The sequence below is a fragment of the Juglans regia genome, chromosome 2 (assembly GCF_001411555.2).
Source record: "Juglans regia cultivar Chandler chromosome 2, Walnut 2.0, whole genome shotgun sequence".
NCBI classification, from domain to species: Eukaryota; Viridiplantae; Streptophyta; class Magnoliopsida; order Fagales; family Juglandaceae; genus Juglans; species Juglans regia.
Window position 1 is genome coordinate 10,229,047 of NC_049902.1, and position 12,880 is coordinate 10,241,926.

Consider the following 12,880-nt stretch of genomic DNA (forward strand, 5'->3'; position numbering starts at 1 on the left):
TCTTATTCAAGAATCAATAAAGTGGATTCTTGGTTTCTTTTATCTCTTTCCTTGATCACTTTCTTGTTTCCATTATTTTCTTGTTATGAGTTCTGGGTTGGTGTTGGTATCTCGTGTGATACTTTACAAGTTATAAGTGCAAGAAAGAGTAAATCCAGGAAAGCCACAATGGTCAAGATGTCTCATGTCTTTAAGCCGGAAAGGAAATCGGATGGCTGGGCCGCTGCCTCCACAATGTAATTCTTCACACACATTTTTGCCTCCTACGTGGTGGTCCATGTTAGGAATCTAACGGGATGGAGTTCAAAGATATGCAGAGGCTAAAATGAGTAGTTGAAGTGAACTGTTGAAGATGAAATGGTGTCGTGCAGGATTAAATGAATACGGTGTATTGGCAGGTTAGAGGATGATCTCGTGTAGATCATCTCAAACGGGAAAGTCTAGTTGTGTTTTTAAGTACTTGTGTCTTAAACGCAGTGTTTTAGCATTTGTATTTCTATTGTATCTATAAGGTCAATTTAGTAATATGTTAGTTTGTTAGTGTCAGAAAGGGGAATATGTACTGGGGTGGGGAAAGACGTAGATCATTCTAAAAATTATTATAAATGTATTGACCATTTGGGAGAATTTGGATTTTGTTAAAAACCAAACTATTAATCCAAAAGTTCTAGAATTATTAGATATTAATTTGATTAAATATTTAACTCTTGGAATTATAACATGTTTTTTCTCGAACAATCACTATCAATTTCAATTACAAGAAGAAGGAATACGAGATCACCATTTCTGATCTTCTCTGATCAGTAATGTATATTATATAAAAAATAAATAAATAAATAAAAGGACCATTCGAAGTCTAGTCAATAATTTGTTGTAAAAGACCGAAGAGGATAATGATATTTTGTCATTCTTTTTTTTTTTTAAATCTTTTTTAAACCACAGTACACGCCTTCTAGCTCTTCTACCGCGGATTATCAATTTTTTTTTAAAAATGCTGATACTCAGAGTCAGTGCTATCCACTGCGTGTTCCCGGAAATTGATCTAGTGTAAATGGTATATTTGGGTATGAAAAGTTTTGAAAAGAGGGCATCTTGAATTTATTTTGAAGAGAAATTATATTAATTAATTGTGATATTTAATCATAAAGTGATGTTAATTTATCTTTTTTAAAAGATGAAGAGAAAGAAGTGCGAGATATGGGGTCCAGTGAAGAGTCTCTCTCGGTGGCCTTGACTTGGAACAAGCTACGGGTAATTTCCTCGCAAATACATTTAATAAAGATATTTAGTTGGCACAAAGATATTATTTTTCTAATACCCAAAGATATTTATTTATTTGCCTTAATTGGGTTGCCACAATCGCAAGTCAATTTACATGCTTAATTATCCATTATTTTAACTCACTCTTAGGTGCCTACCAAATGTCATGTGTATATATAAAGCCTTCTTCAATTTGACATAATTTTTTAATAATTTAATAATTTAATTTTTTTTAATTTTCAAATAAAATAAAATAAATAATTCAATTTTTTTAAAATTTTAAACAAAAATAATATTAAAAAAATATATTCTAATAATATTTTATTTAATTTTTATTTCTTCTCATCTTATACACATTAATATAAATAATTTTGTTTTTTAATTTTTAAATATTCATAATCATTAAAAAAAAATATATAAATTCATTAGATACTATCTTAATTATTAAAGAAATAAAAATAAAATAAAAAAATATATATATATATAAATAAAAAGGTTAGTATAAATATTTTAATAGTCATACAGACTGCCATTTTCCATACTCATTTATATTCAATGATTCATTCAGTCAATATGCTCTCTCTCTCAATGGCAAGAGGAATCATGAGCTTCCCTGCAGTATTGACAACCCTTTTCGTTCTTTTGCTATTTCATCAAACTTGCAGTGTTAAGGATATTCATCTTACCGAGGCAGGAAACGGTACTTGTTCTCCTTCTTCCTGTGGCAGTATCCAAAACATAAGCTATCCATTTCGATTAATGGAGGATCCACCAAACTGCGGCGACCAAAGGTATAAGCTGTCTTGTGAGAACAACATTGCTGTCTTATACTTATATGGTGGAAAGTACTATGTTCGGGAAATCAATTACAGTGACTACACAATCCGAGTAGTAGACTCGGGTATTCAGAGGGCTAATTTCTCCTCTATCCCTCGTTATTTTCTAACCGATTATAATTTTAGTTATGTGGATCCATATTCTTACCCAGAAGGAACCTATTATTTTAATAAGGTGGATTCAATTTATTACGCACGAACGATTAGTATAGCTTTCTTGAGCTGTGAAAAGCAAGTGATTAATTCAGAGTACAGTGATTTGAACATTCCAACTAATTGCTCTGAGAAGGGAGTATATTCTTCCAAGTACTCTTCATCATCTTCCCAGATGCATAGATATGTTGCATATGATCTCACTCCATTACCAGAGGAGGTGGAGGAATCTTGCCGACTAGATATAATATCCCTAATATCGTTGGAAGCCGATGGATATACAGAAGCAGCCCATCGATATAAAAAAGCAGCTCCTTCCTGCGAAGAGATCCACAACGAATTGTTATATGGTTTTATGCTTTATTGGTTCCAAGTTTATTGTAAATGCGACGCCGGACCAAGCATGTAAATTGAGGATCCACCAAACTGCGGCGACCAAAGGTATAAGCTGTCATGTGAGAACAACATTACTGTCTTATACTTATATGGTGGAAAGTACTATGTGCAGGAAATCAACTACAGTGACTACACAATCCGAGTAGTAGACTCGGGTATTCAGAGGGCTAATTTCTCCTCTATCCCTCCTTATTTTCTAACCTCTTATAATTTTAGTGATGGGGATCCATATTATTACCTACTATGGGGAAGTTATAGAACTATGGCTTTCTTGAGCTGTGAAAAGCAAGTGATTAATTCAAAGTACTCTTATTTGAACATTCCAACTAATTGCTCTAAGAACGAAGTATATTCTTCCAAGTACTCTTCATCATCGTCCCAGATGCATAGATATGTTACATATCAAGAAAATATAAATCCAGAGATGGTGGAGGAATCTTGCCGACTAGAGCTAATATCCCTAATATCCGATGGATATACAGAAGCAGCTCCTTCCTGCGAAAAGATCCACAACGAATTGTTATATGGTTTTAGGCTTTATTGGTTCCGAGTTTATTGTGAATATTGCGACGGTTGCTACCTCGATGAGTACGCGAGTAAAATTCAATGCTGGAACAGGACTACAGATCAAGGTACATACGCACGCAGAAGAATGCATGCGTGAAAAATATGCAACACTTTGGTATAGTCGATCGAGATCTTGTACATCTCGACTATTTCTTTCATTCTTGGAATTCTTCGATTTCTAATTTTATATTGGTTTTGTTTTGGTGGTCGGATTAATACTAGGATTCTTCGAAAGACTTGAGGAGGTATACAATGGTGAGACTCCTATCTCAAAATTAAGTTGTTTGAAGAATAGGTATACATGATAGAATGGCAAATGAGATAGATGAACTAGTTTAATGGTGAGACTCCGTATTATGCTTTGATGTTCACATAATCAGAGGAATATTAAAATGTTAAGAAATATTCCTCTCTGTCCTAAAGTTTTTTATTAATTCTCAGTCACACTAATCATGTGGCTTTGAATAGAAGTTTGCTAAAGCCCAATTATGAGTATGGCATTGAATCGAAATCAGAACCTTTGGGCCTTTATAGAGTTGTCTCTAATTTCTTTCTAAACATGATGACTAGAAAGCAAAGTTGTTTATTAATTGACATACTCTAATTATTTTAATCACCTCATGTTTCTATTCATTAATGATTTTTCTTGGTTATATTGTACGCACGTAGGTGTTATGTACGGACTTGGGGTAGCATTGTACGTCCTAAGTAAGAATTTATCTACTCCCTCCTTCGATTATTTTAATATTTTCACATTCATAATCAAAGGGGTGATCCTGAAGAATAATCATAGTGTTCAACCGGCCTAAAGAATAATTGAATTGAATGTTGTGATATTGGAAGTCATTGATAAATGCTATAATTTTAGTTTCTAGGGAAAGAATTAATATATAATACAAGAGCGAGCAAATACGAATGTCATTATTGTGATAATAGAAGATCAGGGCCGGGAGAGATTCCTTTGTCATGATCATATGAAAGTTAATTAATCCCTACTCAAACTAATTAGATCGATTCAAGCTTGTCCCTATTTATAGAGAACTCTAGAGATCATGCAAATTAAAAAACCATACAATACTATTAATGAGCATACAATATCCTTAATTAGGAACATTAAAAGTTTTCTTTTTTTACTTTTCATAATTACATTAAAAGTTTACTTTTTTTACAGTACTATAACTATATTTTCAATTAAGAAAATGCAGAGTTTTAGATAATTCTAAGTTCCTTAACCGTATTCTTTTGTTGTCAAAGCACGAGGAAAGTTACCTGACGCCCTATTTGCAGCAGTACATTACCACCATGATTGGACATCGCAAGGTGAGTTCAACTTTCAGAAAAGTTGTTTGCAATATCAAAGGGCAGAATTGCACAATGACATACTTCAAACACTCATTTTCAAGCCTTGATCAAGTCGAAAATGTTGAAAGTCTCAATATTATTGTAGGCTAACATGATTTTTTCTATATGTTGAAATTTCATCAAATATCCATGCTTTGCTTCACATGACTCAAGTGTTGAGGGTAGGATTTGAATAATTTGGATAGGGTTAGATTTTATAGTAGTCTTGTAGATATCTATAGGTCTGGGAATATTTAATTAAATATTTCAAGTGTTGGACTATCTATTGAGGGTGAGTGCTAAGATATAAAATAAATAATAAAATCTACCTATTTTTATCAGTTTAAGTTTTTTAAACAAATGACGATTTCACATATAGCAAGGGATTTAGACATAAAAGTCAGGAGGTTTATATAAATTATTGTTGTACGTACTCTGAAAACTATTTAAGTCACCTTGTTGATTCATTATTATGTTTTTATATATATTTCTTGTAGTTGCTGCACCCGTAAAGTTGATTCATTATTATGTTTTTATATATATTTCTTGTAGCTGCTGCACCCATAAAGTGGATTCTACTGGTTTGCTATCTGGGTAAGAAACTATCAAGATCTCGATCCCCTTTGGCTTTGATCTTCTTCATTTTTTTTCCTGGTTTTAGTATATTGTTATTTAGACTGTAAAGCATGAATACTTGTTCTTAATTACTAGGTTGTATCTCCAAAGACTAATAACTGAGCTATAACCTATTAGTTTTCTTTTAGTATAGCTTGGTGAGCTTTCTCCATATTATATATATAGGACTATACCTAATAGCAAAAAATATTTTAGAAGATATTTTAGACAGTGGACCATGAAAAAATAAGATTATTTTAATGACATTTAATTGAATATGATTAAAATAAAAAAATAAGCCTTGTTTAATTACTAGCCTGAATTTAGAAAGACAAGTACTCTGAGTTGTAAATGTATCAAGGGAAAAAACAGAGGAACTTTTATAATAGTGCATGAACAATCTATTTGTTTTGAGAAATAACTATTATTTATAAATCAATATTATATTTTGAACTCTATTTTTATTTTCTTTCTAAAATAAAAAGAGTTCAAATATAAAATAGGAAATACAAAAAAATCAAATCAAATAAAGATGTAAAAAAAAAAATTGATAGTTAGTCTATCTATTATGGAAGAGGAGATTATTTGAAAAATGTAACCGATTCTTTCGTGTGGTGTTGTTTCTCCATAGGGCTATACCTTGGAGCAAAACTGGTAATAGGGACTCCAATTGTGGTTGCATTCTTGATCTATAAATGGCGAAGGAGGCATTTGTCAATGTATGATGCTATTGAAGACTTTCTACAAAGTCACAACAATCTCGCGCCGATAAGATATTCATACCCACAAATTAGGAAGATGAGCAAGAATTTCAAGGACAAACTAGGTGAAGGAGGTTATGGAACTGTATTTAAAGGAACACTTCGAAGTGGCCGACTTGTGGCAATAAAGATATTAACTAAGAGCAAAGCTAATGGGCAAAGACTTTATCAATGAGGTTGCAACCATTGGAAGAATTCATCATGTTAATGTAGTGCAACTCATTGGTTTTTGTGTTGAAGGATCAAAGCGTGCTCTTGTATATGAGTTCATGTCTAAAGGGTCTCTGAATGACCATATTTTTATGAAAGAAGGAAGTATCCTCATAAGCTACAAGAAAATGCATGAAATTGCTCTAGGGGTGGCTCGTGGGATCGAATACCTACATCGAGGTTGTGACATACGGATTTTGCATTTTGATATAAAGCCTCACAACATTCTTCTTGACGAGAATCTTCATCCCAAGCTTTCTGACTTTGGTTTAGCAAAATCATATCCAATAGATGATAGCATTGTTTCTTTGACTGCTGCAAGAGGAACGTTTGGATACATGGCTCCCGAGTTTTTCTATAAAAATATTGGAGGCATCTCATACAAAGCTGATGTCTATAGTTTTGGAATGTTATTGATGGAAATGGCAGGTAGAAGAAAGAATTTGAATGCATATGCAGAACATTCGAGCCAAATCTACTTTCCCACATGGGTCTACGACCAATTGCATGATGGAAATGATATAGAAATGGAGGAATATGCCACAAAGGAGGAAGAGGAAATCGGCAAGTTGATGATCATAGTTGCTTTATGGTGTATACAGATGAAGCCTAGTGATCGTCCTTCAATGAACAAAGTGGTAGAAATGCTTGAAGGGGAAGTTGGATCCTTGCAACTACCTCCTAAGCCTTTATTTTCATTACCAGAGCAACAAATTGAGCATAACGTGGAGATTCCAAATCAAGATTGCTTATCAACGCATTCAAATGAATCAAGTCAGTCCAGTAGTACTCAATTGTAGAATCCCTCAATCAAGAACATAATTCTATCATCCCTAGTCAAGGAAGCTGGCAGGTCTTCTCATCTTTGATATAAACTCAAATTAGATGTTTCATATTTCTATGTAATAATAATGAATGTTGGTGTGGTATTTGATAACTCTGCTTATTCCTATAGTAGTTTTCTTATTTATTCTCTTTACTCATATATGCTTTGAATTATGAAATGAATGTTAGTAGAAAAATGTTTTCAGGTAGTAATATTCAAACGATTCAGTCATCTTTTGTTAATTTATTGAATATGGAGATAATCTTGGTCCTAGTTCACAAATTTGTTATGATGCTTTCATATATATCTTCGCCTAAAACTAGCTAAATTTAATTATATTATCATATATATTTTTATTATATTGGTTCTCAAATTATAAAATATTTTAACCTTAAATGAGAAGACATTTGAGGGAACTCAAACTCACATTCATTTTCGAATTGCCTCGAATAACAGTATGAACAATTTACACCTCAAACTATATCAATTTCTTTGATTGCATTCCACTGTCCAATTAATAAGTTCATTCTCAAAAAGCTTTGCTCTAAATGTTACAGTTACTCTCATACTAAGGTTGTCAGCTTTCAATATGATCCGCTAATCCAAAATGTAAAATATATGATTAAGATTGAGTATAAACAGGTTCGGATCCATTTGGATCGATTCTAACTTCACCTTATTAACAATTGAGTTGTGTTGGATTAACTTGCGGGTTCACAGATTTATTTGAGTAATTCGAGTTCCAAAAAATAAAAAATATTTGTTTTTTCGTCATTTGCTCCTTAAGTATCCTGGTTGATCCACCAAAATTTTATAGAATTGTGTTTTATACAGAAAAACATGGTAGGGATGCTTCCCGTACCTTCCCGATCGGGGGTGCCCCCTTTCCCGCGCCCTGCCCCTGACATGGGTGGAGAGCGGGACTTCCCCCCGGGATTCGGCTCCGCACCCAATGGTGGGGCCCTCCATTCGGGTGCCGAGGGGCGAATTGGCCATGCAATCCATTTGTCCCCCGCTGTCCACCGCCCACCCATGGCGAAAAACAACCAAAAAAAGCAAAAACATACAAAACAACCAACAAACAATATCAAGTCTATAGATTCATCTCTAAAATCCACAAATCTTTCATCCAACCACAAATCTAAAAAATTACAAAATACAAACGACACAGCACAAGCTAAAAATAAAAAAATTAAATCACCACCACGACATGATCATGGGTCTGAGCAAAGGAACTGTGCCATGAATAGCCGTGGGTTTGCGAACAAACCCATGGCCATGCTTTAAGAACAAGAAGTCAATAAGAAAAATAAAAAACTAAAAATAAGAAAAGGAGGAGGACGGCGGGGTTGCCCGAGCCACCTAGGAGGGACCGGGGCGGTGGACAGTGGAGTGGCAAGGGCCGGTGCCTTGCCTCCAGCCCTAAAACATGGCACTCATTGAAAGTTTTTTCTTCAAATTTTCTTATAAATCCTTCGTATTGTTATCTAATACTAACAAATAGCATGAATCATAATGACTCGACAAAGCCCAACCTGATTAATAGCCCCACTAATACCTCTAAATTTGATTCGACACAGCCCAGCTTGATAGATTTCCTCATGATTCAAATTAGGATACGTTTAGATATTGAATTTAGTTTAGATATTGAATTGAGATGATAAAATATTATTAAAAAATTATTTTTTATTATTATTATTTTAAAATTTTAAAAAATTAAATTATTTATTATATTTAGTATTAAAATTTAAAAAAATTATAATAATAAATTAAAATGAATTGAGATGAAGTTGCCTCCAAGTCAAGCTTTATTAGAAGTAGGCTTGCACAATTGGCCCGCCCAAGCACTTTTGGGCCCGACCCGACTTGGCCGACAGCCCATAACCAAAGAAAATAAGGCGACCCGACCCGAATGGGAACTAAATCGACCCGACCTGAATACCCATTCGGCTCGGCTGGAAAGTTGTCGGCCCGCAACCCCTCTCTCACAATCTCTAGACCTTTCCTGAAGAAATACTTTCACGTTCTTGAGCCGCTCGCTCTATCACGTTCATTGTTTCCAAATTGCCGGTGAAACTCTATGGAACTCAAAGCTCCTAGGCTTCCACCATCACCATGTGTGACTGTCTTCCCTCAAGCCCACTACCCTTTTCTCTCACCAAATATCGAAAAGCCGAGCTCACTACATCTGCCTGGAGACCATAGCACAAACCGATTAGGTACATCCATGCTCGAAAGTCCCCGAGGCTAGCCATATCCTGTTGTGGAAATCCTAGCAAGGTGTTTGAATCCAAGGATTACGAGTCGTATGACAAAATGGGGTTTAAGGAGAAAGGAGGAAATAACTCCGGTAGCGGTGAGCTGCTTCGCCGACTTTCGATTTCCTTGAATTGAAGGGTGCGAAGAGGAATACGAGGAGTGAGGAAAGGGTGGAAGAAAGGGACTTGCTTGAAGTTGGTGAGCAGATCAATGGAAGGGTGGCACTGAGGAAAGGTAAACAAATGGTGCGGAGGTCCAATATGGTGGCAAACCAAGTGATCAGCATTCGAAGCGCTCTTAGCTTGGGCTTCGTCTCGGAGCTTTGGGTGGACATCACATCTGTAAGCGATGATAGAGTGCATAATAACAATTTAAGGCTTAAGTTGTATATTTGTGCTAGTACTTTGCTAATCGTTGCTGAGATATTTTTATTTTCAGTGGGTGGTTTTATTTGTACAAGTGAGGCCAAATTTTCTTTTTGGGGAATTTGAAAGCAATGGAAGAAATTGAAATGGAGGATCGAAGATGGTTCCGGGTTTTTTGTGTGGAGAAAGATGAGAGATCGGGGGCTACGGTTTCGCCCGCTGAGTAGATCAGATCAGCCCGCATCTCCTTTCAACCCGACTTTATAGGGTGAATGGGTCTGGTATTTCGGACAGATTGGGCCAACAAATTATGTTGCACAGGCCTAACTAGAAGAGATGAACGTTTTCTATTTCATGCAATTAATTGTAGAGAAATGATACTTGCAGTCGTGAGTGTGCAAACGCCGGCAGTCGTTTTGAAAAAAGTAAATAAATATAGGATCCACATGAAAAGAAATTAATTTTTTAATCGTAGATTCCACTCTTTTTCAAAACGACTGCACGGCGTTTGCGCATTCCACGACTGTATGTAGCATTACTCTTAATTATATTAGGCTCAATATTGCAGAACATAGATTATCTGAGATCCTTTTAGAAATTAAAGTTTCTTGTTAAAATATATAATAGGGACCACAACAAGGACAAAGGCAGTCTAACCAACTCCAAGTCTATGCACTCGTGAAGATGAAGGCAGGAGAAGATGGAGTTCGGGATAGGTATCTAACCACTAATTCTAACCAATATAACCTGGAAATTGTCTGACTTGGGTATTATAATAAATTTCATCGTGTATATATATAGGGGTGAAAATAAAACTGGAAAACCAGTTGAACTGGATTGGACCAAACCAAACTGGTAGATTCGGTCCTGTTTGTAAGCAGTTCAGTGAGGTACCAATTCTTAACAATTGAAATTGGTCCTAAATCGGTGCGGTATTAATTTTTATTTTAAAAATCTGTTTAAATCGAATCGGACCGATATATATTTATAATTTTTTATATTATATATATTATATATTAAATTGATAATTAATATAACATAAAATTAATCTTATAACTTTTAAAAAAAACATTTGATATAACATATAAGTTTTAGTCTTAAACATAAACATTAATATTAAGTTATTAATATAAACTTACTTTTGATATTATATATATATATATATATATCAAAGATAAATACATTTTTGGTATTTTTGTAAATATACTTTTACACATTTAATCATATATACTCATATAAAAAGTCTAGAACTTATATAAAATATAATTAAATTCACTATTATACTAGTATATGTTAATTATTATAAAATAATGTACTTATACTATAATATAAATATACTAATAGTTTAGTATATGTAAACATCATATTATTATTAATATAGATAATCTGTAAAACTAGAAAAATCAGACCGGACCGGATGAAACCAAAAAAATCAGAAATTTTGGTTTCGGTAATGAATTTGTCTAATATCAGTTTTTAAATTTTCAAAATCGGTGTATACTAATTCGGTTTTAAAAAATGTACAAAACTGAACCGAACCGAATCAATTACACTCCTCTATATAATGAAGCCATTGGCAATTTGTGTGATAACCTTGTAGTACATTGGAATTAATAGAACTTATCACATCGTTACAACTAGGAAACTTATAAAGCTTGCTTGATATGATGAGTCAGCAGGAAGGAAAGGAACATTGTGTTTTGGTGACAAATAGGGACGATGCATGGCTTTCAACCCTACGGGGTTGTAGGGATGCATATTTTCGCCACAAATCATTCACGTATCTTCGACTTTTTTCATGGCAAGTTATCCTTGCATTTTACTTGCATTTCTCTTTGAAAACCCCGTAAGTACGTAAAAATACAGCAAAGTACTATTGTCCCTATCTTCCATAGATATATGGGATATATAATATAATATATATATATATATATTTATATATATATATTATGAATAAAAGCGCCTATGCAGCAATCTACAGATCCAAATTTTGTTTTCTCATTTTGTCCCTCTTTATTATTGCTTTTTCGTTTTTATCCTTATCGTTGCTTTTCTTCTATATTTTGAAATTTACATTTTTATCCTTTATTGATAAATTTACATATTTGACCCTGTTTAGTTGCCTCTAGCTGTTGTGTAACCGTGTATGTACAGTAATTTTCTCCAAATTTTGTTTCCAATTTTATCCCTCTACATTTATCATTTTCCAGTTTTGTCCTGATCATTGGGTTTTTTCTAAAAAATTACGTCTTTGCCCCTATTGCTTAGTACTTATGTGTTGCTTCTTTTGCTAAACTGCATTCAAAATCCACCTCAACTCAACTCATTTCATCTCATCATTACAATTTTTCTAAATTTCCACACAAAATATAATAAACAATTCACCTTTTTCAAATCTCAAAATAACTTTTTCAAATTTCCACACAAAATATAATAAAAAATTTAACTTTTATTCTACTATTCACAAATCATCTCTGAATCCAAACCACTCCTAATTTTTCCCTTTCACAAATAGAATGTAATTATTATGCATCTTCATACAGTCTTTACTTATTGCTGAAACATACTATTCTCACAATATTCTTTTCTCAACTAGAAAAACGTGTTTTGCATATTGCACCATAACTAGTATGTGTGTGTGTGTGTGTGTGAGAGAGAGAGTGAGGGATGCTATGCATTATTGATAGCTATTTCTCTTCCCATATATTTAGTCTCCAGAAAATCAACAATTGCCTTTATTCTAGGAATTAGCCCAATTAGCTCACCATATGTATATCTTTCCATACTTGTCTCTTGTAAGTCTATTTATTTGTAACTCTATACATAGAAATATAAACAGATTCAATACAATTATCTTCTCTTCTCTTAGTTTTAACATGGTATTAGCCTAATCGATCCCTAAACCCTACCCATATGGCCACCAAATCCAACCCACGCTTCTCCTCACCCTATCTCCTTCACCCATCAGATTCTCCAAGCCTCATCATCTTCAATGGTCTCCTTATTGGTTACAATTTCCCAAATGACAAAAAGCCATGACACGGGCACTAAATGCAAAAAATAAATTAAGCTTCGTTGATGGCACCCTCATCCCTCCTGATCCCACTTCACCCGACTACCCTCAATGGAACCAAACCAAAGAGATGGTTCTTACCTAGATCCTTAACTCCATCAGACCATCCATTGTAAATTTTCTTGAGTACCATACCGACCCTCGTGTTATATGGGTCATCTTATCTTCTCACTTCTGCCATGGCAACAACGACAAAATCTATCACCTCAGACAAGCCC

General features: G+C 34.0%; 1 protein-coding gene and 1 pseudogene across 1 annotated transcript; both read left to right on the plus strand.

The window, feature by feature from the left end:
* Positions 1-1,799: 1,799 nt before the first annotated feature.
* Positions 1,800-2,679, plus strand: LOC118347731. The gene has a single exon (XM_035687889.1). It carries the CDS (start codon positions 1,816-1,818, stop codon positions 2,656-2,658), a length of 843 nt encoding a protein of 280 aa, XP_035543782.1. The 5' UTR covers positions 1,800-1,815; the 3' UTR covers positions 2,659-2,679.
* Positions 2,680-2,889: 210 nt separating this feature from the next.
* On the plus strand, positions 2,890-7,118 carry LOC109000232 (annotated as a pseudogene).
* The last annotated feature ends 5,762 nt before the right edge of the window (positions 7,119-12,880 follow it).

What these genes read in the sequence shown, in the direction of transcription:
- LOC118347731 (XM_035687889.1), top strand. Translation starts at nt 1,816, where the DNA reads ATGATTCATTCAGTCAATATGCTCTCTCTCTCAATGGCAAGAGGAATC.